Here is a 26,225-nt window from a genome sequence, read left to right on the forward strand (position 1 = left end):
CTTGGTTGAGAATCAAACATGGAAGAAGATCAAAATATTGAGGACCGATAATGGGACCGAATATGAGTCAAATGAATTCAATGACTATTGTAGAGAAGCTAACATTAAGAGGGAGACCACTACTACATATACTGTTAAAATTGGCAACTAGGGCCAAACTCCATGTGGGTCATCTTATTTATGGCAATTGATATTTTTCTTGGATTCTTCTCATCGAGAGGTGTAGGATTGATCTAAAGATCATACGATTCCGATAAATATTTATGGAGATATGAATTTATTTGTGTTATGGGACAATTCGTCAAGGTCGGCCAGCAACCAAATTGCCCCCACTTATGCTCAACGTTTTAGTATAAATAGAGGTGCCTTGAAAGTCATTTGGACACACACTCTTCTTGTGATCTCTTCCTCTCCACTTGTCTTTGGGTTTTGGTGGGAGGGGAGATCCTAAGCGTATATGCTGCCCTAAGAAGAAGATGCCCTAGCTCTATGCTGCCATAGAGAAGCTTAACGCTGGCATGGAGAAGCCCTAACCGTTGGCCTAATGATGCCCTAACTACAACGTTGTCATGAAAAGAGAACCCTCTTCGCTGTCAAGGAAGGAGCTATGTCCTAAAGGGTCTGCCCTAGCCTAGACGTTGTTGACAAGTGTGCAATGTCCTCAAAGGGACAACTCTGAAATTAAGACAACCTAGCTGCAGGAAGAGAGGGGTCTTGGACAACATGGAGGAAAGGGACCGAAGTCTGCTACAGGAGGCCGAAGTTGAGACAAGTGCAGATTGTTTGAGGGCTGGAATCTTGATGTTTCAAGCGCTGAGAGAGCAGGTTACTAGGCTGAGTCTTAGCAGGGCAGTACGCTATTGTTCTGAGATTATTTGGTCACATTTTGCGGAGGCAGAAGCTACAGGAAGGTTGTTGTGTTAGGCCGCAGGCCATAGCACACAATTAGGGACTGTGTGAGGGCTGTCAAGGATGGACCCCTATGAAGGCAACGTGGCATGGGAGGAAGCCTTTCGAGATGGGCCGCAGTCCTTATGGAGTTGGTTTGTTGACTGTGGGGTATGTTTAGGGCTGTGTGAGTGCCCTAACCAAGTCTGTAGCAAACAACAGTATGCAAATATAAATGACAACATTATTGCTAATCTAGCGTGGGCAGATTTGAGGGCTATCTTGAGCCCATACATTCAGCTTGGAGGAGGAGCATCTCTCCTTGCCTAGTCCGCAGTTTTTGGAGGGTTGTTCAAGGACTATTCAGAGGAGTTTAGGGCTACAACAGTATGCCCAAGTGCCCTAACCAGAACAGTCAGGAACGACAAAGTGTCAAGTTGATTTGGAGCAGTGATAGAGGTGATTTGATATTGACCAAATTTAGATCTGATTCGGAGTAGCCTGTGGGAGCCACGTGTTGGGTTAACATGGAGTGTTGAATACCTGAAAAGGGGTGCAACAACATGGTATATTGTAGCAACATGGTGCTTTGATACTGCATGGTGTTAGAGATAGCTGTGAGTAGTGCAACATAGTGCACAATGATGAGGTACAACTCTGTGATGGTGCGACATGGTGCAGCACAATGATGATGTACATGGTATGATGTGTGCAGCATAGTAATGAGGTCCAGCATGATGATTGGGTGCAACATAGATAGGTACAGCTAGGTGATGGAATCACCTGTGTCCAGATCAACTATCTCATGTGACATCTTCTTAGAGAAGATCTCTGCTCTTATTTAGATAAGTCAAAGTGTTGACTTCTGATGTATATGTACTATCTCTCTCTCTGTTGAACTTTTGAAGAACATATAAAAATAATTGATCAAGGGTTTCCCCACATTGGGGTTTGTCCTTGGCTGGCGCCACAGCTTGTGTCCTCTTGTCTTGACTTGTTTTTTGCGATTTATGTTTATGTTCTATCTGCATTTTACTATCATGCTAAATGTGATTGCTAATCTGGACTTGATATTGAACTAATATGGAAAATTGAAGTAAATTTGCTATCAGCATAGAACATACCTAAAATTAACATATACTCCTGAGCAAAATGGTGTTGCCAAAAGAAAGAATCGAACTATCATAGAAGCCACCCGTGCCATGCTTCATGACCAAGGTCTACCGAAGTTCTTATGGGGAGAAGCTGCCAACACCACTGTGTATGTTCAAAATAGATGCCCATATCAACCATCAGACTTCAAAACAACCGAAGAAGTTTTCATCAGTAAGAAACCTGATGTTTCTCATTTTAGAATTTTTGGTTGTCCCGTATATTTTCATCTGCCGAAAGAGAAAAGAAACAAGCTAGATGCATCTGGGACGAAGGGAACGTTTGTGGGCTACAGTGAAACTTCGAAGGCATATAGAGTCTATGTGCTTGGTCAAAGGGAAGTGGAAATAAGTCATGATGTCACTTTCAATGAAGATTCTTCCCTTAGGAAAGTCTGAGATCTTCCTATCCCTAGGAAGGACAATGATGATGATGATGATGCAGGAAAGCAGGATGAACCTTTGTGTGATGACCCGATGCCCAATATGGAAGGCCTGATGGATCCCCTTCATCCACCTCCTAGTGAGCCCTCTACTTCAAGAAAAAGACCTTTGTGGTTGAAAGATGGTCTTGAAGATGCTGCGAAACACATTGCACCGAGGGGGACATTTTGTGAAAGCAAGAAGCCGAACAGGTACCAAGGGTACTTAGTTGCCATGAGTACCATTGTACATTCTTGAGCCTTGTACATTCGAAGAAGCCGTGAAACACCAAGTTTGGAAGGATGCGATGAACGAGGAATATGAGTCGATCATGAAGAATGATGTCTGGGATGAGGTTCCTAGACCCAAGGACAAGTCAATGGTCACTTAAAATGGCTCTACAAGATGAAACTTGGATTTGATGGGAGTGTTGAAAAGTTCAAGGCCAGATTCATTGCTCGAGGCTTCTCTTAAAAGGAAGGAGTAGACTATGATGAGATATTTGCATCGGTTGCCCGATATAACACCATTTGTTCGATCATAGCCCTTGCTACCTCGCAAGGTTGGAGCCTACACCAGATGGATGTCAAAACTTCTTTCTTGCATGGCTCGCTTAAAGAGGAAGTCTATGTAGAACAACCCGAGGGGTTCGAAGTTCAAGATTGTAAGTCACATGTATGCAGGTTGAAGAAAGCCCTCTATGGGTTGAAGCAAGCCCCTAGGGCTTGGTATGAGAGGATTGATAACTATCTTATGAAGCTGGGATTTACAAAGAGTGATGCTGACCCGAACCTATACTTCAAGGTTGAAAAGGACAAGCCTCTCATTCTGGTCCTTTATGTGGATGATCTCTTTCTGATTGGTGATGACTCTCTCATTCATCAATGCAAGAGGGAGTTGCTTTCGAGTTCGAGATGAAGGATCTAGGATTGATGCACTACTTCCTAGGATTGGAGGTCTGGCAAGAGCCGGGTGAGATTTTCCTTTCTCAAGGAAAATACATTGTGAAGCTACTTGAGAGATGTGGGATGGTGGACTGCAAGTCCGTATCGACTCCGATGAAACTCAATTCAAGAAGTTATGTGGAAGTGTTGTTGGGCCCGGATTAGCGAACCTTTCCGAGTAGCGTCAACTTGTGGGAGCCCTGATGTTCTTGGTCAACTCCCGTCCTGACATATGCCTCACTGTGAACACGTTGAGTCAATTTATGGCCGAGCCTCACCATAGTCATTGGATTGTTGCTAAAAATCTCTTGAGATATCTCCGGGGCACAATCCACTATGGTTTGAGATACACTGCCAGGAATATGAGGCTACATGGATATACAGATGCTGATTGGGCTGACAGTGTGATGGATTGTAAGAGCACATGTAGGTGTTGCTTCTCATTAGGGTTTGCTTCAATATCTTGGATGAGCAAGAAGTAGAAATCGGTTGCTTTAAGCACCATCGAGGTTGAATACATTGCTGCGAGTATGGCCTATTGTGAAGCTGTTTGGTTGAGGAAGCTCTTCAGTGAGCTATTTGACCACGTGCTAGATACCACTGTGATCTTCTACAACAACCAGAGTGGGATTCGCCTTTCAGAGAATCCCTTGTTCCATGACCGCTCCAAGCACATTGATATCGGGTACCACTTTATCTAGGATATGGTACAATGGGGAGCAATAAGGCTCCAACACATCAAGACGGATGAGCAGGTCGCAAACATTCTCACAAAGCCCTTGGGGAAGGTCAAATTCTTAACCTTCCGAGAGAGACTTGGAGTTGTGGAAAAACCCTCCTATGAGGGGCCCATATGAGTTGGACACTCAGCTCTGGGAGCTCTTGGGGGCTTGGGGTACTTCTTGGAGCTATGAGCGACCATAGGGTGAGTGGTTCACCTTCCCCTAGTGGTGCGCTATGTATAGGGTGAGTGGTTCACCTTCCCCTGTGATACCCCATGATGGTTGACATGTGTGTAGGGTGAGTGGTTCACTTTCCCCTGTGATACCCCATGATGGTTGACATGTGTGTAGGGTGAGTGGTTCACCTTCCCCTACGATTGCGGACACTTGTATGTAGGGTGAGTGGTTCACCTTCCCCTACGATTGCGGACACATGTATGTAGGGTGAGTGGTTCACCTTCCCCTACGATTGTCATATGCATAGGATGAGTGGTTCACCTTCTCCTATGGCATATGAGCAGGATGAGTGGTTCACCTTCTCCTGCCGATGCCCCAACACATATCCTACCCATGGAGTCTGGGACTCATGGGAAGTACCTCTCATTTGGCCAATGAGTTGGGAAAAGTGGTTAAGGACCATAACACCACTGATGGACGCATCGTGTATTGCTGTACTCCCTATGACTAGGATACATGGTGTTCAACAACTTGATCTGGGATCAAGGATTGACTTTTGTCAGTGGAGAGTGGTAAGGTCTTGTGACTCACTCTCGATCACTTCTTCATTATTACTTCATGGTTCAACAGAGCAGTGATGTCAGAGATGGTACATGATGACAGCATGGTATGATGATAGCAGATGGATTGGCAGGTGAAATTCTCCCTAGTTGAGAGGGAGCATTAAAATTGGCAACTAGGGCCAAATTCCACCTTAAGATAACACATATGATGGAGGTGATTATTGCATTGGATTCCTCTTTTCAAGAAGTCCAATTTTGATATAAAGATCATCTCATTCAGACAAGAAGAAGTGGAATTTTGAATTTATTCTCTCTCATGTACAGATTGTCAAGGTTGACCTTAGTCAAATGTCGGCTCAAGAAGCCCAATGGATGTGTCTCCTCACCCTCAATGAATTGTATAAATAGGAGTGACCTATCTCGTCATTTGGACATCACTCATCACATCATTCTTCTTTCTCTTCTCTTGATTGGTTCGTACAGCTTGGGCCATCTCTCTCTCTCTCTCCCATGTGTGACACAAAAGGAGGATGAAAATTTCAAAAGTGCAGGCCGAAATTTCAAAGAAACAGACCAACGTTGACCAGGGCTCATTTGACCATCTTTGACTTCAGTTTTCAGGGCAAAGTTTTGATTTTCCTTGGCTGAGTTGTTGGGCACAAAAATTGAGGTGTTTTGGGCTGTTTGACCAGCGTTGACCTCAACATTGAGTTCAGAATTGACCGCAGAAAATTATAGTAGTATTTCTCTCTCCTTTGACCGAGTTTGACCGAGCTGTTTTGGGTTGACTTTGACCTCCTGTTCAGGCCAAGTTTGACTTGGGTTGATCGAGATGTAGTAAGGACATGTCGCTGCTATTTTGACCAGCGTTGACTTTCTGGTTAGGGTTGAAGTTTGACTGCAATTGACTGTAGATTTGTCAAGGCTATTTTGGTTAAGTAAATTTGATATTTGTACTCTCTCTCTTTACCGAACTATTGAATAATAATAAGGAGATTTGATCAAAGGTTTTTCTCCACATTGGGGTTTTTTCCTTGGTATCCGCCAAATCTTGTTTCTTCTTGTCTTGTCTTGTCTTCTATACATGTTTTTACGTTCTATCTGCATTTACTATCAATGTGATTAAGTTAATGTGATTGCTACTGGAAATAAGTGGAAATTGTCATTGGGTTGCTAAAAGAACATTGAAGTAAATTGTGCTAAAGCATAGAACATACCATTGTTATTTAAAATTAACAGAGAGAGAGTACCATAAAGTCAAAATTGACTTGCCAAATCATTTTCCAAAAATAGGCCAGTCAAATTTGCAATCTGTCCTTAGTCAATAGCAGTGAATCAACAGTTGTGTGTGCCCTAACCAGTCAATGGTCAAGGGTCAAAACAATCCCTTAGCAGCGCAGTCAAAGGTTGTCTAACTCGGCCTCCTTAGTTGGTCAAACATCAGTCAAAACAATCCACTTTTGAGCAGTCAAATCTGGTCAATGCTTAGCAGAAGCCTGCGGTCAAAGTCTGTAATTGGTTTGCGGTCAAAGTGCCCACACTGTGACTGCTTCGAGACTATATGTAATGCAGGTAGTTGGACAGGTGTAAAGATTCCAAGCAACACTAAAAGAATCCCATGTTGTGGTAGTGAAAAGGATCTTCAGATATCTTAAGGGAATAATAGATTTTGGCATATGGTATTTGAAAGGGAATGAACTAACTTTGACAACATACACAGATGCAGATTGGGCAGGCAATATTGATGATCGTAAAAGCACCAGTGGATCAACCTCCTATCTGTGTGATTGTCTCGTATCATGGTTGAGCAAGAAGCAATCCTCAATCTCCTTGTCCACGATGGAAGCAAAACATATGGCAACAACAAATGTACTTAGGTTCTTTGGATGAAGCAAATTCTACAGGATCTCCCAGTGAAGTTTGATGAGCTCATTCTGATATTCTGTGACAACACCAATGCCATAAGTCTCTCCAAAAATCTTGTCATGCATTCAAAAACAAAACACATTCCTATTGAATACCACTTTCTTTGGGAAAGGGTTGTAGAGAAGAATATCAAGCTATAATACATTGGGACAAAGGAGCAAATAGATGATATCTTCACCAAACCTCTACCTCGAGAGATCTTTGAGTATCTTCAGCAAAAGCTTGGGATTCTACCTGGTTCACATTGATATGTATTCCATCAAGCCAAGCAGACATGAGGAGAAAGGCATGTTGCAGGAAAAGAGATGAAGCTATCTTGTTACGGGGAGTCACCCTTTGCCATTGGTGTCAAATGGGGAGAGAAATCAGGGGAGGGAGATCAGAGGCATGGAGTCAGGGGCAGCAGCAATTGTAGGGGGAGTACGTGTTGTCATCAATGCCAAAGGGGGAGATTGTTGGAATTTGGTTGTCATTGATGTCAACCCAAGCAATAGCTAAAAGAAGCCCTGATTTCGTTGAGGAAATTGGTTAGGAAGATCAGTATGTTTGGGTTCAGGAGCATCTCATTTTATTGTCCTCCTCGTGCTGTTTCCAACAGTAGGTGGCACGCCTCAAAACTCCTCATGTTTGAGGAGATATGCCCGATCAAAGTTAGTGCCCTGAAAGTGTGGTCAAGGTCCCCAATTTGAATGTTGTAAGGCAATTTAATAATTGTTCAAAATTTTGGTTTGTTGACTCTTCAAAGATGTCCATAATATTACAATATTTTGGATAATTTCTATGGGCCTTTGAGTTGCCCAAGACAACCTTCCTTTATCATCATTAAATCAGCCTCAAAGGGAAATGAAATTTTGGCTCCAAGTATTTGTTTTGAAAATTAAAATTAATTTTTTTTAATGAGGTCAGCTCCATGATGTTGGCCAGGTCGGCCCCTCCAGAAGTCCCCTTGATTACTATCAATAGGGACTCATCTGCCCTCAAAAACATAGCAGCCTTGTGTTGTCACACTGAGCTGAAGGAAGAGGTCAAATTTGGAGGGCGTTTTTGGCTTTAATTTGTCTCTTGGCTCTGGTTTCTTGTTGGGTTTCTGTGGCAAAATTGGTTTGGTGTCTGAGGCCTTGTTGGCCCTCCAAGGTCACACATCTGAGGTTTTTTCTGTGGTTTTTTGGCTACCTCAATTGCCAAATTTTGGCCCCCTCTGAGGCTATACATCACTGTCTGAGGCGCAGGTCCTGAGGCCTAAATTTCGGCCCTAGAACAGAAGCAATTTTGGTGCAAGCTGAGGCATCTATCTGAGGCAACTTCGCTTGTCTTTTTGAGGCCTAATTCAACCCTATCTGAAACAAGTTTGTTGGTATCTATGAGATTTCATTGAGGTCTAATCTGAACTTTATTTGAAGCCATGTTTCTGAGATAAAGGTACAGGTCCTGTAACACATTTTTGGCCCTAGGATAGAAGTAAAATCTGAGGTTTTCGGCCCTCTGTGGTAGGGCAAATTTGAGCCTTAATTAATGAACTTGTGGGCATTGCGGATCAACGTTGTGCCTTATCTTTTCTGAGGCGTTTTGTAGGTTCTATCATTTCAGTCATATATTTTTTGTGGTTCAGTTCTGTGGTCTTTAAAGCACTGGTTAAGGTATCTTTTGATGATAAATTGCTATCTCTCTAGGGCGAATCAGAGGTCTCATCTCAACCTTTCCTCTGTGGTTATTCAAGCGCAAATTTGAGCATTAAAGTTTGGTTTATATGGTGTCTTCCTTCACTGGACAGAAGCAGATCAGAGATCAACATTGAAGTTCTAATTTGGCACTTCTTGAGACAGAGATCTGGAGCAATTGGTGGTGGTTGAGTAGATCGGTTTTGTGTCTGAGTCAAAGCCCTGTTTAAGCGTTTTCAGTGACAGGCCTTCTGCATTGTTTATGAGGCTATTTTGAAGCATTCTTTGGCAAACTCTTTATGACAAATTTTGTACTGTACTAGACCTAAGACTATTGATCAGAAAGCTAAATTGTGACATCATATTTGAAGCTTGTTTCAGTTGACATCAATGGACTGTTTCAAGGATGTGTTAGGGCTTACTCCAGAAAGGGTTTTTGGAATCTTCTTGAAGTTTGATCAAGGCCCCTTTATGTAACACTATTTCAAGATGTTTGCACAAGGATAAAGGCTGCCAGTATAGAACTTGTTGAACTAAAGCAGAGGTGTAGTTGGTTGAAGTCACTTGTGACATTTTCAGACATTGAGATCAGAGACACCTCTGTGATAGAAGGATACATGACAAAAGATCACTCTGGGGCATCTTCAGTTACAGCAGTGGTGCACCCTACATCAGCAGACTTGAGGTATGAAACTTGTGTGATTTGATTGAAGGCATTTTCAAGTATTGCAATCAGAGAAGTGAAAGTTGACAATACACAAGGGTGTTGCTAGGGCAAGTTGGAGCTGATAAAACTAGGGTGTTGGAGCTGGTAAAACCAGGGTGTAGGAGCATCCTTTCAAGAGTTGGAGCTTCCTAATAAATTGAATGCTTTTCTAGAGTAGTAGGAAGTTGGAGCTTCCTTTTTAGTTGGCGCTGAGAAACGTTGTACTTATAAATTATATTAGAAAAGCTTTTAGTGGTTTCTGCTCTTGTGATGTGTTGATGATTTATGATTGATTTGATGTTAATGTTCCGAAATTTAATAATTAACTAATTGTAAGTGAAATACTGATTCACCCCCCTCTCAGTATTTCCAACAATTACCGGGAGAGAGATATAACCCTATCTTGCACTTTGTTCTTTGAAGGCCATTGCTTTGGCTACCTCCTCAGGTTGTGCTCATTGATGGTTCACAGTGACATCTCAACTCCTTCGATCGATGGCCAACTCCCCAAAGTGCCTTCCTCCATTTAGTTTCTCCCTTGACAGACCAACACATCCCTTATTGACTTGGTAGACACTGAATCAGACTATGATAGAGGATATCTACAAATTATACATTCACATCACTTGGACATCCCCCTCAATGAGCCTTGACTCGGATATGTCCTTCTACCCAAAGCATTCTTTGGAGCTGTAGGATGGCCTCATCATTCGCCCCCTTATATTGCAAGCACTCACTCAGGGTCTCACTAGGGCGGCTTTGAGTTGGGTCCCATTGACTTTGGGTGGAGACCGATCACCATATACCACGATCTGATAGGGTTTGCCAATTGTGCCACCTACAAGAGCCAAAGACCGAGATGCACCTCATTTTTTGGTGCCTCATATACTATGAGATTAGTGGACAATATCATTTGCCTATATAGAGAGTCTAGAGGATCCCTCTCTACCTTCTTTTGGTATTCTGACTAGAGATGCCCAACCCTCTTCATCAGGGAGATATTTGGACATAGATCTCAAATCCTACATACCCCACTTCACTCGGGGATGATTCGAACGATCACATCATACTTTTAGGTTGATCTGGCTGATCAAAGCAAAGAGTGACGAGCTGAGTTGCAGGGTATTTCAAATGGTAGAGTAGTGAGACCTCGGGTCTCCCCACAACCCTCTCTTTTGGGAGGCCAACCGATATCCTTGAAATCGTTGCAGAGGTGTTGAACAACACATCAGTTCGTTCATGTCCAAAGTGTCAGAGGGTTTTACTAAATGATTCCTGAACAAGGGCCCCTCCACCCAACATGTTCCTCCCAAGCCCTAGTAGACCAACCAGAGACTTATCCCGAGCTTCTTTCCTTTGGTCTTGGATGTTAGGAGTATCCCTCGCTCCTGCACACCCACAGGGTCATGCAACTAGACTCCTTGTTGGATCTAGAGGTCTTCGATAGGCACTCTTGGCATCATCGACCTCTAGTCCTAGACTTATTCACTTTGCCTTCTATATGATCCAGCTATATACATGTTTATGAGGCTGTTCTATTATTGTATCCTTCTTTACTTCATTTTATCCTAGATTTAGCTTTGGCATTTTCTAAAAGTTGCATTTGCACTCCCACATTGTACTTGTACTAGTTGTATCCTAAAAGTTGCATTTGCACTCCTGCATTGTACATGTACTAGTTGTATCCTTCTATCCCATTGACTTATTTATGGTCATTCGTTGGACATTAATTAAATTATGTTATCTTATTTTCCAAGGAAAGTTGTTCTCCAAGCAAGCTACCCCTCTTCATGTGTATTATGAAGAATGTCATCATGTACATAAGGTCTAGCAATTAATGAGCAAGCTACCTCATATGTGTATGTCAATCACAAAACAACCAAGGGTCATCCATACACCATGCACCCCATATCACATGAAGCACCCCCAAGCTTGGTGTAAACACTTACCGAGTAACCCTGAAAGCTAATTGTTTGTGCATTCATTTCTGAATAAAAAATCAAACGGACTAGGTTGGGTGATTTGGGTAGATTAGGTTTGATCGAATATTTTTTTTTCATTAAATTTGTCAAATCTTAGCTCAAAAATATTATTGACCTATTCAGTCAAAGCAGTAATTGCAATTCACTGACAAATATCCAAACAACTGGATGGTTTTGTTTGTGTTTACTATGTGAAGCTTGAGTGGGCCTAATGGTTAAGAACATGCGTTTTTTTTGTAAGAGGTCACAGGTTCAAATCCAGAGGGGGATAGAGTGTGTACACCTCCGTAGACTTTAACAGTCAAATTGCTGCACGGAGGTGGGTCCCTTGTCGCACAAACAAGGGATTTCAGACACCAATTTGGTGTCTGGCTTGGCCGTGATCTTAAAAATAGAATGATGATTATTATTATTTATTATGCAAATAAGGAATACTCAAGGAAACCAGTTCAGTTATACAATGCCAAAATGCTTTTTGTGTCCTTATGTGCTTTTGCGTGTACTAACTGCATTTAGAAGAATCTGAAGGTTAAATTCATCTCTGAAAAAGGAATATGTGGCTGTGTGGTTTATATGGTCTAAAAGAATGTGTTGTATATACTGAAGAGGTTATGGGTTTTTGTATGAGTTATGAAAAGAGATAAGTTGAATCCTTGAAGGTATGTTCTTATCTGTTCCTTTGGTTCCACGCAGACCATGTTGGGGTTTCCAAGCATCTCACAGAGGGTGTTTCCTACCCTGCAACTCCCCGGTGGAATATTGAAAGGCCATTTCTTACTGGTCAATTTAGTCTGGTACAATGGATGTTTCCATATAAACTGATTTGCAATTAGTAAATTGATTTCCACATTTTGCTATCCTTATTGACCTGGTCAAATAGTAGAGTCACTTGTATTGATTATCTTTTACTTTTGTGCAATAAAGGATATCAAAGCAACCCAACAACGCACATCAAATAAGGGAAGCACTATAGATACATTCAAGTAAGTTTACTTTACTATAAATTTGCAAACATGGTTTCAAGGTGGCCCAACACCATTCATTAATGACTTGTAATATTTATTTATCAAAAACATAATTCTATTAGTTTTGAATCTTGATTGTGATCTTCTAAATAATTGCGAAGTAGAAATTTAATATGATAAATGATATTGTGCGAGAATCAATTTAAGTACATATATATTCTCAGATATTTTCATGAGACTCAGTTTTCTCGTATTGGAAGTTAACAATGCTATTATAGGGAATTTATTAAAAAGGATTTGAAACCATGCCGTGGATTTAATGAATCTATATCTGATTAATCTTGCTCACTCAATTTTCTTACTTTTACTGTTCTGGTTTTGTTATCTAGTAATGGGGATACAGACAGAGCCATTGGAACTTTTGCTCCATCTGTTCAGGTAAATATATCTCTTAAGTTGAATTATCACATAGTTTGAAGGTCAATGAAACATAAATATCATTGCCTGTTCTCCATCTTGTTTATTTATTTGGATAAACTATATAGAATGTATGTTGAAAAACATCCCACATTAACTAGAAACTTTGACAAAAAGGTATGGAAACATAAATAGAAGAAAAAAAGGCAAACACTAAGTAAATTTCCTAAACTTAACAGGTCAGAGGAAAATTTTAGGCTAGGAACCAATATGCTTTTGAAAGCTACAATAAATTTTGGCTTGCCTCTTTGACTTAGATTGCTAATTTGCTGTAGAAATATGGGGTCAACATAAAATGTCGATAACTTGTCCAACCTCGTGGAATAAAACTCCTGATAAATGACAGTCTGTCTTGGCCTCCACCTTAAAAGGGTTTAGGGGCTGAGTCACACATGTATATGAATTCCACCTAGACTGGTGTTATCAAATACTGTTTTGTCCATTGGAGGGAGTGTTTCCAGAAGTATCAGGGGTATTGATGGCTACATTACCCAGAACGAGTTGTGTTAACAAATAGAAGTTTTCATCCACAAATTTTGTTCTGCAATACTAGTGTAAGTACATCGCGGGAGTGCAAAAGCATCTCCTGTTGCTACACTATCAACAACAAAAAAAGAGTGAAGTACACAGCTAAAAGAAGAATAAAATGAGTGCATAAGTAAAGTCATAATAAGATTATGTCAAAGAATATTGGAGCTAGAAGCCAAGGCTGAAAGAGGAGGGGGAGAATAAGGCTTCTCATTTGAGTCATCAATCACCGTGAAGGGGTTGATGCATTATTGGATAATGTTGTTGTAGAAATTTTAGCCCTAGGTGACTGCTGTCCTTATGATCTCATTTAAATGAATAAATTGTTGAATTTAGTTAGCACAAATTAATTTCAGACCATAGCATCAATCACACAGTAACAGGAAAAATAAATAGCGTAAGCATAAAACAGTTTCATTCAAAATCACCTTTTCATTCCTTATTCAAAGCTTACAAGATAACATCCACAGTCTGCTGAAAAACCAAGAGTCACACGGATCTCAAAATCACCCCGAGCAAGGTGTATGGCCTGCCTGAGAGAAGGTATGTCCCGATGAGCAAAAAAACATCAGCAAACTTCTATATGGCCCTGCTGTACATCTGTACAGCTCCTGTACGTCCTGTTGTACAGCTTGTACAGACTATATGGATGTGTACGGCTATATAGTTGTGCTGTATGGACTGTATGAATTTGCGGCCATATGGCTTCCTGTATGGCCTGCTGTACAATCTGCAGCTGCATAATTGCCTGTACAGCAGGCTCCTCTTCCTGAGTTGCCCTGCTTTCTGTCTGTCTCTGTCTCTCTCAGGTGCTGCCTCTATTTGTTAAAAGTTGTGTCTGAATGAAACCTTAATCTACAAAACCCTAATCTCTCCATGATATCTATAGTTGAGATTAATCCTAGTCTAAGTCATGAATGCATTAAATGCACTTTATTAGACTCAGTAGCTAAATATAAGACTTTTCACTTTTCCTAAAGTGAAATACAAAATAGAGTTACGTTTTGAAGTATCTCGAACTACTTCTAGCACATTCACACTTATCTTGTGTAGAAGTCTTTGTCCGATCTATATTTCTTAGCAGTTGTCTGGACTCTGGAGAGTACCCAGGGTTGAGTGGGCTTGGCTGTGAAATCATGGGAGGATCCCTAGATCGAAGAGATCCATTACAATTAACAATCAAGGTCAAGAGGAAGAATCTCCAAGTGAAGGATTGTCTACTCAATGGAGCTTAGAGAGTAGTGTTTTGTGTAGAGGGAGTTTGGCTTTGGAACATACTAGAGCTGATCACCTTGCTGGTCTGTTGGTGATTGTTCTCAATTTGGGATATGAGCTCCTAAGAAGTCTCATTAAAGATGGTCTACCTGTCCGCAAAGGTGGGACTTGTTAGAAATTCGGAAAGGCAGAAAGATTTTCTTATATTGATAATTACGTGTGATGTTATTGTGTTCTTATTAACTTCTTTATGTTTTTTCTTTATCTTCTTCTCATCAAGCAATTATTGAAGAAAAACATGAAGATCATGGACACCAGATGTAGGCACTCAGCCAGGGCTAAAACCCCTATATAGGGGGTAAACCCAGTCAAAGAACTCTTCCTTCAGTAATTCAAAATGAGATGGACCAAGACCTTAGAACAATAGACCTTCCTCTTCCACCAAGTCAGCCTTCCAAAATGATTCAACAAACTTCAGTAGTCTCTTTTTGTCCAGCAGTTCCAACCCAGCATCAATCCAGAAATTCGACTTCCCAGCGTCAGAACTTTGACCCCCAGCAACAGAACTTCAGCCCAACAACAGAAAAAAGTTTTGACACTTCCAACAGCTTAGTAGCGTCAGACAAGAGAGAGAGAGAGAGAGAGAGAGAGAGAGAGAGAGAGAGAATTTTGACTTCTTATGCTTGAGAGGGACCTCCTTCTTCTTCGCTAGCCCTTTCCTTTTCTTTCCTTGAAATTCACACTTTTTCTGGCCCCAAAAGTTGCAGATCAAACTTGATGAGTGAGAGTCACAAATGTGGTCGAGTTGCTGCCTTTATATAGTAGTTTCTGCCCCTCAGTTTAGGTCGACTTGTCTAGTTTGAGGCTGACTTGGTGGAGGAGGCCTAGAAGACCTAATTTACATGAAAATAAATTTCTTTCTTGACAAATAAATCCCAAGAAGGGTTTTTTACATTATGACATGGACAAGGACACTTGACAAAAACCCTAAAAGCCTGCAATGGAGGCTTTGACCTATAAACAGTTGACCCCAGCATGAAACCCATGATTAAATAAGTCAATTTCTTTAATAATAAAATTTCTTTTTCTTTCTTTTGATAAATACATTCCATCATGACTTAAGTACAATTATGAAGACCAACACTAGTTACATTCTTCAATAAGACTGGGGGTTTTGAGAGGAAATTTAAGGTGTCATCGATCTGATAACCAAAGGGGCATAGGCCTCCACTTGAACTTGTTTCCTCAAGCAGACATGATAATAGGGAAGAAAGAGTGATCCTTTTGAAATATTCTAGCAGGGGAGGTCCATGTAGGGACTATATTCTATGTCTACAAATTTCCCTTTGTAAAAAAGATAAACATCTTTGATCTAGATAGCAGAAGAATATGGAGAGGGAGCCACTTGAATCATGATAAAGGCGGTGAACCTTCTCTTGATCTCATAACATATAGGTCATTGAAGACAATGTGCTCCTTCGACTTGGTCTCTTAAAAAGTTGGCAAGTCCTATTCGGGCAAGAAGGTGGTGATTAATCTCAACTCGGAAGAGATGTTGGAACTAGTCAAGGGGGATCTTAAGGGTGTGCATCCGATGTTTGCACATAACATAGGTCTAACAATAAGGTTGTCTCTCAATTATATGAAGTGCTCAAAATATAAAGCCATCTGGGGCCAAGATCCATAGGAGATGTGATCCAAGTGACTTGGATAATATATATACTTCCTATAAATCTCGTCTTTGATCCCTTGGTTCAGGTCCTATTTAGAAAAAAAGAGGTAACCTGGAGCGTTTAGAGAGTACCTACAAGGGGAAAGCAATCAAGAGAGATGGCCATTGTTTAAAGTAACTTGGAGTTCTTAAAATACCAACAACACATCTGATCAGGTGGCAATGCAGAGGCAAGAGTCTTGGAAGATTATAGTACTAGGTAGGGGTATTAATCCATACTAGGAGTGGAGTCTCCAAGACTCCAAACTCTATTGTAACATACACAAAATATGTATAAGTACATGTTGACACATTACAATAATATAAATTATAAAATAAATAAACACTCAATAACAATTAATAACCAAAGTTCATGATCGTCCATGCTAGTGTCCAATATGTATATATATACCTAGTGATGAAACACATGTAACATCAATCAATCATTCATATATAACATTTATGTATTTATCCATATGAATTTCAACCTTTTGTGATTCTTATGTTCAATATTTTCTAGTTGATGAACAATTTTTCATTACAGTGGTATTAAAGCTACTCTTGGGTAGTGTTCTCAGAATTGGACTGGAGCTGGCTGGTTCGACTGGTTTGGGGGTCACACTAATATGGTTCAAGGTCTAGAACCGGAAATGTCCAGTTTAGTACTGAACCAACTGATTTTGTACAATTTGGCCAAAAAAAGAATTTTTGAGTGGGGCAACCTAAAGTTTCATTTTCATTATTTTACTTGAATTTTTAACATTACCATGAAATGACTCAAAGATGTTTGAGAGTGGTTCCAACCTCATTGGATTTCATATGGAGAAAGTAGAATTTTAGTTCTCACTCAAAATCTAGCAGACTTGACAGTTTTTCAGGATTTTAGGATTGGGGGGATTGTAACGTTTTCATTGGATTTTGTCATGTATGAGGGTATGAAACTAGTATTTAATCAAGAGCACCAAGCCTTCTATGTTCCTTGGTCCTAGATGTTAGTGGCATTGGTTGTCGAACTCCTCTATCATGACCCTACTAAAAATGTACCCATCACACAAACAAAAACTTGACTTGACATGCTACATTTTTTCTATGTTATTTAAATGCTTAGAGGATGATATTGATGATGAAGATCCCAATATAGGCAATGATTTTGATGATGTTGGTATTTGTTGTAGCATGAATTTTTTGGATGCTAGAGGCCATCTAGAGCATGTTTGTTGATGTATTTTTGGTTCAGAGGTGGATTGCAATCAATGCTAGTTAGGCAACGAGGAGCAAAGGAAAAGGTTTGAGCAGTAGGAGTGAGGATTCAACCTCACAACCAAAGAAGGACTTGAATAAGGTCAAGTGTTTTGCTTGCATATGATGGGACATTATGCTTCACAATGTCCAAAGAGGAACACGGGCAGAATGGGTACACAATCAACTGTAGTTGTGTTGGCAGAAGCTTAGGAAGAGTTTTCTAGGAAGTTTGAAACTGAGTTCACGCTTGTTTCCTGCCTTTCCTCAGGCACCTTACCAGTTGGTGTGTGCCTACTAGACAGTGGAGCCACATGACACATGATAGGGGCACGAGCGTTGTTTGAGTGCCTAACCGAGTGGGACTCAGAGTTCCACGTGAAGTTTGGTGTTGATACCAAACATGCAGTGAAGGGGGTTGGAATAATGATATTCTAGCTAGAGTCAAGAAGCAAGTTGGAAGTGAAGGAGATGCTACATGTGCAGTTTGCTGTCAATATCAATAATAGAGAAGAAGGACTTTTGTCTAACATTCTAGGATGGAAAGGGACTAATTAATTATTAGACCCATGGGATCTAATTGTGACGAGGTCCACATCACTAGAGTTAGAGAGAGAAACTTGTATAGGCTATAGGGCCAACCTATTTGAGCATTGGGAAGACTTTGAGCAGTGATAGCGAAGAGGGAACAAGTAGTTTCGAAGGTTGAGTAGTTCAAAGGGAGTTAGCCTTCAGGTTTAGGTGGGGGGGGAGCGGGTAGCAGATCCTTTCTAGTCTGTCAAGAAGGTCTCTTGGTATGAGATGACCTTACAAGATGTTTAGGAGTAGGAGGCTTCTAGGAACAAGTCCAAGGGGAGTAGGCCTTCGAGGATGATTCTGAACCAGGTGGCACGGAAGGCTTCTAGTTAAGAGGGAGTAGTGGTAGCAGATGCATTTTTAGGAACAAAGCCAGTTCCAGAGGGTAGAAGTAACTCCCTTGCTAAGAGAGATTGTTGATGTTTGTAGCTCCGACAATTACTTCTACATAGGCCAAAGTGTCTAAGCACGTAGAAGTCGCCCATAGCCTCGTTAGGACACTTGCTCAAGTGTGAGCAAGTTACTATTGTAATTTAGCCTAAGTCTAACTTAGGAAAAACACATAATTAATCATGTTGAATATTGAGCTAAGGAAGCTTAGGAAAAGTAAAGTAATTTACTTTAGTGATTATGTTTTAATCTCAACTGTTGATATCAAGTCAGGCAAGATCTAATCTCGATTGTCAATCACTTTGGAGATTAGGATTATGGATTTATCTCAGTGTAAATTTATAAAATCAAAGGCCGAGGAGAGGAGAAAGACACACCATACAATGACACTAGCCATTGGGAGAGGGATTTTCTCAAGTGAAGAGTGTGATACTCGAGTGCGCTGGGTCCGAGTAAGTGCTGAAGTGTAGCATCGGAGTCGCAGATCAACCAAGGAGATTGAGGACAGATCTATGTCTTGATCTGCTGGATCAGATCCAGGGTATGCTGTAACTCTAATTTTCGTCAGTTAGGCCATCATCCTAGGACAGGATCCCAAGTAGGTTCTGAGTTATTAATGAAGAACTGTTGATTGGGCAGAATCTATTTTGTCACTTGTGATTGAATTGGGTGTAATTTTTTCTTCCGTTAATTGTGTTAAGAACCTAGTTGTGCATTCATTTAGTAGATCTGTAATTTGCTAGGTTAATAGAATGCTGGGTGTTAAGTTCAGGAAAATTTAACACAATCCAAAAGAAACATTAATGAAATGGATCCTATTTCCCAAATAATAGAAGTCAACATATAGCTTGAAGAGCATTTTGTTGTATGGATAAACTGAAATGGTTTAAATTTTAACTGATACCCCATTGCCATACCTTTCAAGTTATATCAGTTATCAATTTTATCATTTCAAAAGATGCACATGTACATACACCTCTTTTCTGTGATTTTACAGATCCTCCTTTACATTGAACTTGTACATTTGTGATGATGACCCACGCAAACACAACACCCTAGCTTGAAGCCTTCTCTTGGGCAGGGTTTGCTCTTTCAGAATTCTATTCTGTTTGGATGCTTGTGGTTCTACTTAAAATTTCTGTAAATGTAATTTATAGAGTAAATAAAGGTGCACATATTGAGTGCTTGTTCCTTAAGGTTTTGACATTCCCATGATAAAATATTCTAGCTTTACTAGAAAGCCTGAAATTTGGTGGTAGATTCTATTTTATTATCGTCTTTTACTATTTGCTGTAATAAAACAGTTTTATAGACAAAACTAATCCCAATTACACATTACAAGACAGAGTGATCAGGTGGCATAGGATCGTGTCAATTAGCATGGTTCTATCCCTAAACCTTATCAGATTGAGTGTCACTGTTATTTGGTTGCTTGGTAAATTTAATGCTCAATATTTATACAATTGATTATTAACTTAGTTCATAATAAATTATTAATTATGCTTCAGTATGAAAGGAAAAGATATTGCTTTACAACAGCTATGCTACAGAATTTGGATCATGTTAGGGTTGCTTCTCTATTACCATGTGAGAACATAGAATGATATTCCTATATTTGATAACTTCCATATTTTTGAATCAACCTAATTATTTTTAGCTGCAAATTTTGCTCATTTCAAATTGAATATTGAATTGAAACTTGCAGGAACTCTTTGTCATTGATGATTTGCTGTTTACCATGGTTGGTATCGAAGGGAGGTATATATGGATGAAAAGGGGGAGGGCAAAGGAAAATGGTATTACTTTTCAAGTTGATGCATCGATGGACTTAGCATTGCAGGTCAGAGGAAAGAGTTATCATTTACATAGACAATGAAACCTGTTCAGAGGTAACATCAAAGCCATATATTGTCTACTCAATGATAAAGAATCATCATATTTTATGCAGGAATTAGCCAAGCGAATATTGCCTTTGTGCGAGAACTATATTATAATTAATCTATATGTAGAGTCAAGGTCGCACTTCAAGCATGGGTTGGTCAATCATGCATTTGCTGCTGCACTGAGAGCTATTTTACAAGTAAGTGTACACTAGCATTTTTCTTAGTTCCTCTTTGGGTAAAGATTATCCTAGAAAATGGGACATTTGTTGGTGTCAAAGTTTTTTGCTTTTTCATATTGCATTTTATAGGGGGATGGCTGATTTATCTTTGGATGGTTTTCGTAATTTTATGCATGGTGAGATTGTTAGACATTGCAACGTTTATTTTATGTATACAAGAGCAGTGTTGTAATGTAATGAAGTGAGAAATAAGTCACATGTAATAAATGACATTTAAGCTAATGTTGTTTTAAGATAAGGTGAGCAGTTCCTATCAAGAATAACAAAACTTGCTTAATATATAAACAACACTCTTATATGCCATTTCTAAGGACAATGATATAAAATACATATTTCTCTTTCCCTCTCGTTTGTATCTTTACATATTCTCCATATTTTAGTTTAACATGATTTTGGAATTGGGCAGCTCAGAGACGTGGCAAGACAAATTTTGGCATAGACATTTGGAGAAAGAGTTGTATACAAAAGAAAAATGAGAATTTGGTTAAATTGCAGAAGAGAAGGCACATAGAGTTTATAGATCAAAATTCAAATCGTTAGAAAAAGGGGTTCTCGCATTAGAAGTAACTGGTGGCTCAAGAATCTGGCGACATCACCCCAATTCCAAGACACATGAAGGAAATTTGAACCACCAGCAAAGAAGACATTTCAAATTTAACCAGTGACTGTTTTCACTGGTGATAGAGACTGGTGGCTACCCTCTTATGCCCTATGGAAAATTCAAGCCTAAACCGAGCTGGTGGTAGTTAGAATGGTGGCTTTGATAATGTGAAATTGTGAATTAAGAATACTGAATGCCGATGGCATCAACTTGGTGGCTGTAAAGTTTAGATGCTAAGATAATTTGTCACCATGTATTAAGAATGTTGAACGACCATAGCATCAATTTGGGGGCTGCATAATTTAAGTGCTGAGAGTTTGAAGTTGTAATAACCAATTGCAGATAGTGACTGTAATAGATAAGATTTAATCCCAGTTCAACCCTGATCCTTAGTGAATCAACAGAATGTCCTCAGTGATTTGAATTGGTGAACATAGGCTACAATAGAATGACAATAAATTGAATTGGTAACAGAATGACCCCACCCAATGTTAATTTTTTTGAAGTAGAACAACAGTAAATTGAATTGTTAATAGAATGGCTTTACATGGCATTGACATTTTGAAGTTACATAAATTTAATTCTTGAAGATACAAAAAGGGAGTTTCAAGTTCTCTGAAATTTGAATTTTGTTAAATTGTAAACTCTATTTTTCAAGCACATCAACTAGCAAAACCTTGCTAGAAAAAGTGCTCTCCATGAGTGATATGTTTTTGTTTTGTATTTGAGTAATAAGTATATTTTTTTTGTAGTTATAGGAAACTTTTAGGAGGTATAAACATATATGACCAACATGAATAACTTCATGAAACTGGAAACCACAAATTGACTAGGAAAAATTACTTGGCTTGGAAATAAAAAGTGAAACAAGCTTTGATGATCTTTGGGATATAGTCACCGGGAAAATTCCAAAACTAAGGAAGTAAAAGATCTCCACTATGATTGAGATAGTGTTCCTCACCTAGTTCTTTTCAAGTTTTCTGTTATAAGATATGCCCATCATAAGTCTCCAAGGAGTATAATAGGATGCATCATAGAAGCATTGAAAACAAGAGCTCGTGGCATCATCATAGAAAAGCATGAAAGATAGCTGGAATAAAAGTCTATGGCAGTCACCAATGAAAGGATATAGCTCTTGGTAACCTCATTAGAAGCATAAATGGTACTTGTGGAAAAAAAAGTCATCTAGTACAAAGCTCATCATACATCAATGAAACATCTGCTGGATGAGGATACCCAAGATCCTATGTTGGAATCTTCATCAGAAGGTTCACCAATCAAAAGGAAGCAAGTGTTTCATCAAGAATTCCAACTTGTAGGAATTCATGGAAGGATGGTATGATGTCAAAAGAAGTGAAGCAGATCAAGGAATTGAAGATCTTTCAATCAAGGAAGTTGCTGAAGGAAGTCTAGATGACCTAAAGGAAAATGAGGTATGTATGCTTGTATTTGATAATGTAGAGTCATGTCATATGGTTGCAAGTAACATGGGTAAATGCTCTATCTCGAGAGCATGATCAAAAGAAAGGATCTCCTCCTTTGAAAGGATGCAGGAAGGCATGGGTCACACATCGACTAGATGAAATCAACATAATATGTCCTCATATGAAATATGAGGTGGTTGACGAAAATTGGAGGAACTTTGATTGGAAGTTCCTGGAAAAGAAATGTGTGAAGAAAGAAAGGAAGAGATCATGAAATATGAAACTATGGAAGAGGCGATCAACATCCAAGAACTGAAAGATTTGACTATGATATCTCCATGAAAGATATGAAGACTCTGATGAAGTCTAAAAAAGAAAGAGACCCTTGACAGTATATATCTTTTGGAGATGTGTCAATATGTATGTTGATAGTTGATGCAAACAGAAAGATGTCATGATGAAAGACCATCACAAAGGTAATTTTGATTTAATGTTCATTTCTTATTTTTGAATGATATCTGGATGGGATTATGCAAGGTTTCTAAGGGAAAAACTGTGGAAATCTTCTACAATTGACAATCATGTGGCAGGATGAAAGGTCCTTAAGGAAACATGATATGAAGAAGGCAACATGGCATGAAGGAAGGCCATATATGGACTAATGGATCACTTTCCAATGAAAGAAATGATGACATGACTCATGGATGAAAGTGATGGATGTTCTATGCCCTACGAAGAAGTCCCAAAAGATGTAGACTCTATGACAAAGAAGAAATTCATGACATCAAGGAAGGAGTTCTATAAGTAGCTGGTTGTCCCATGATCTCCACTTGAAGCATTGCTGAAAGCAAGTCCCTGGTCAAGAGGGAGCTTGGTCAAGTCGCTAATTAAGAGGGTGCTTGGGTACATTCCTTCAGTGGAGTGGGTGTGTCCTCCCTAAGTTGAGAGGGAGAGATAGACACATCATTCTTGTCTTCACTTGGGAAGATAGAATGGAGGATTGGGTAAACATTTGGCATCCGAGGATGAGTTAGGGCATCCAAGATAAGAGTAGTTGTAGAGGACCGATATTCTTTAAGGACTGGGAATCCAAGATAAGAATAGTCTTGGTGGAACATACTCTGAGAGAACCCGGGTAGGGTATGTTCCGAGAGTGACAATGATGAGGGTGTCTATAAATCATTGGTCTCGCCAACATTGTGCTCTAATTTTGTGGAGAGATAGAGCTGTTAGTCAATGCCTTTCTATGTGACAATGCTGGATGATATGATGCTATACAAATGGGTTGCCAATCTGACTCTTGTTATGGGAATTCTTTAGATTGATAATGTCCAAGTACCTTGAATGGATTATGAATACCTCCCTAGTTAAGAGGGAGTGTTGAAAAGTGTAACTAGGTTTGGTCTTCATAATGACATGTGTAATCATGATTTTATGTAAATGGTGTAAAGAAGAAAATAAAAATTATTTTTTAATGCTTAAGTCATGGGTTTCATGCTCAAGGAATTTTTATTTTATAGTTAAGGCTCCCATTGTGAGCCTCTAGGATTGGTCATCATGTCATAAAGTCTATTGAGTCAATGTCAAAGCTTGAAGACCCATTTGGGCATGTAATTCATTGTAAAAGAAAATTTGTTAACCCTCCAAGACCATGTCACAAGCTCTCCTTGAAGTCGGCCTAAGGATGATTCTAGAAAGGCATGTCGGCCTTGTCACAAGTAGAAGTCGATTCATTTTGATGGACATATCACTATATATAGGGCAACTCGGCCTCACTATGGACATTCACTCGACCAAGCAAGAAAGAGAGAAATAGAAGTGCGAAGATCTCAAGAAGAGTCCTATCACCAAGCGAAGAAAGGAAGATCATCACCAAGATTTTTTTTCTAATTTGTTTTTGGGCTAACACCTCCACACGTGCGAGGATCTAGTGTTGTCTACTGCAGGAAGGACCGAGATATCACAGTCATATTGAGAGGGCAGATTTAGGGAGAAAACAAGGTGATTCTCAAGCTGAGTTGAAGGAGAAAGAGTCTTCATCTAAAGCGAAGGGAATCAAGGTGTTATTCTCTCTTACATGCCACATCTAGAGTTTCTGAAGTAGGGCCGAGAGTTGCAGATTTGAACCAAGGGACCGAAATCTGAAAGATAGTCGAGATAGTGGGAGAAGGAGGAAGTTTGACCATCGTTGACTCAAGGAAGAAATCAAACTAAGAAGGCTTGTGACTTGGTCTTGGAGAGGTTGTTGTGTCAAGGGTCTTGGTCTTGGTATTCGTCAATTGAAGTCTCTATAAGAAGAAGAATTCATTTGGGTTTTCCTCTCAAGTTGGAGAGGTTTTGGCCCTGGCTAGTCACCGACATTCTGTGTCTCTTGTCTCTTTATTGTTTATGTTTTGATAACTGTTTGATGAAGAAGACCACTATAATAATCTAAGCAAAGAGAAGATCCTAATCTAAAGAAGTAAAAATCATTCACAAGCAGTTATCATCAAAGAGAAATCACCTAATCCTAATGCCCTAGATTTCTCAACAAGAACTTTTGTCCACATATTTTGATGGTCCACCATGGATTGAGGAAGGATCTAACTTCTACAATTTTATATTATTTCTTCTTGTCATGGAGTTAGTTAGCAAAAATGATTTTTTATTGTATGAGAGAAGAGGCTCTCTCTATAGAGAGGAGCTTTCTCTCCATTGTAATGGTTGTTGAGATTTTTGGTATTGAGGAGCTCTCGCCTTGGATTTCATTTGTTAATCACATGCTTGGAGTCTTATGGAAGATTGAAGCTATATTTTCATTTTATATGAGGCTTTCACTGTGCACATATTTTTCACGTGCTAATTTTTGTATTAGGAAATCCTTATAGCATGTTATGAATGCCTTGTAATGAACAATACTTCGTTTGGACATAGTAATGTGAGGGTGTTATCCCTCTTATTGTTAATTGTTGTGTTAACTGTTCATGTAATAAACCCAAATTTTGCTAGTTTAACATAACCACACTTTTATGACAATGCTTGAGTTTGGAACTTCTAGCTTGCCAAGGTTATAAAAAATCAGTGAACTAACTCTGATTTGTGGCATGCATAGCAGCCCCTATTGCCTTACATTTTTGTGCAATTGATATCTTTGATCTATGGTTCCTTGATTCAATTTGTCTAGGGTGTGAATAGGCACTTGGTCTTGGGGTTGTTGAAATATGTAACTAGTTTCGGTCTTCATATGTACTCTTGATTCTTGTATATTATAAAATGAAAAGAAAAATTTTTATTATTACTTTTTGTAGCACGAGTTTCATGCTCAAGGTCAATTTATTTTAGGTCAAGGCACCCATTGAGTGCTTCTAGGTTTTGTCATTGAGTCATGAAGTCAAAGATTCATTGTCATATGTAAAAGTGTAATATTCCTAATGGAAAATTAACAACGATAAACAAAACAATAATAGCACATGCACACAAAATTTCACACATAAGTAAACACCCATAATTTCTCCAAAAACTGCGCCAAGCTAAGCCATTTTATTATAAATCAATGGGGGTACAATATAAGCATCGAGTGAATGCACCTGGGCTTGCAAAAGCAAGCTAGACAAATCCTAGGTGAAGAAAACAAGTGCTCGGATGCTGGAAGAATCTCCCCCTTAATGTTCTGCATTGGCCCTGGAAAACTACACTGCTAGATGGCAAGAATTTGCTATTTTTCCCTCCTCTAGTGCTCAGAAAATTCCGAGAAATTAATCTCGGCCTCTCCTCAAATAACCCACCAAAACCCAGAAAGGGTTTGGCCTAATTCCGACCCCCGAAATTACCCCCAATTTCCACGTGCTCCTCCACTAG

At 39.5% G+C, this 26,225-nt stretch overlaps 1 protein-coding gene across 2 annotated transcripts in view; it reads left to right on the top strand.

Moving 5' to 3' along the window:
- LOC149229731 (Spc97 / Spc98 family of spindle pole body (SBP) component) overlaps positions 1–26,225 on the top strand; it is a 273,676-nt gene that overhangs the window by 54,019 nt on the left and 193,432 nt on the right. For both annotated transcript variants that reach the window (XM_089378718.1, XM_089378717.1), the window contains exons 3-7: positions 11,834–11,934; positions 12,065–12,123; positions 12,495–12,543; positions 19,947–20,081; positions 20,190–20,321. In XM_089378718.1, the coding sequence (XP_089234844.1) occupies positions 11,834–11,934; positions 12,065–12,123; positions 12,495–12,543; positions 19,947–20,081; positions 20,190–20,321 (476 nt within the window). The remainder of the gene's footprint in view (positions 1–11,833; positions 11,935–12,064; positions 12,124–12,494; positions 12,544–19,946; positions 20,082–20,189; positions 20,322–26,225) is intronic.

The sequence above is a fragment of the Pinus tabuliformis genome, chromosome J (assembly GCF_031772625.1).
Source record: "Pinus tabuliformis cultivar Carrire ecotype Pingquan chromosome J, CPIR1, whole genome shotgun sequence".
Lineage (NCBI taxonomy): Eukaryota > Viridiplantae > Streptophyta > Pinopsida > Pinales > Pinaceae > Pinus > Pinus tabuliformis.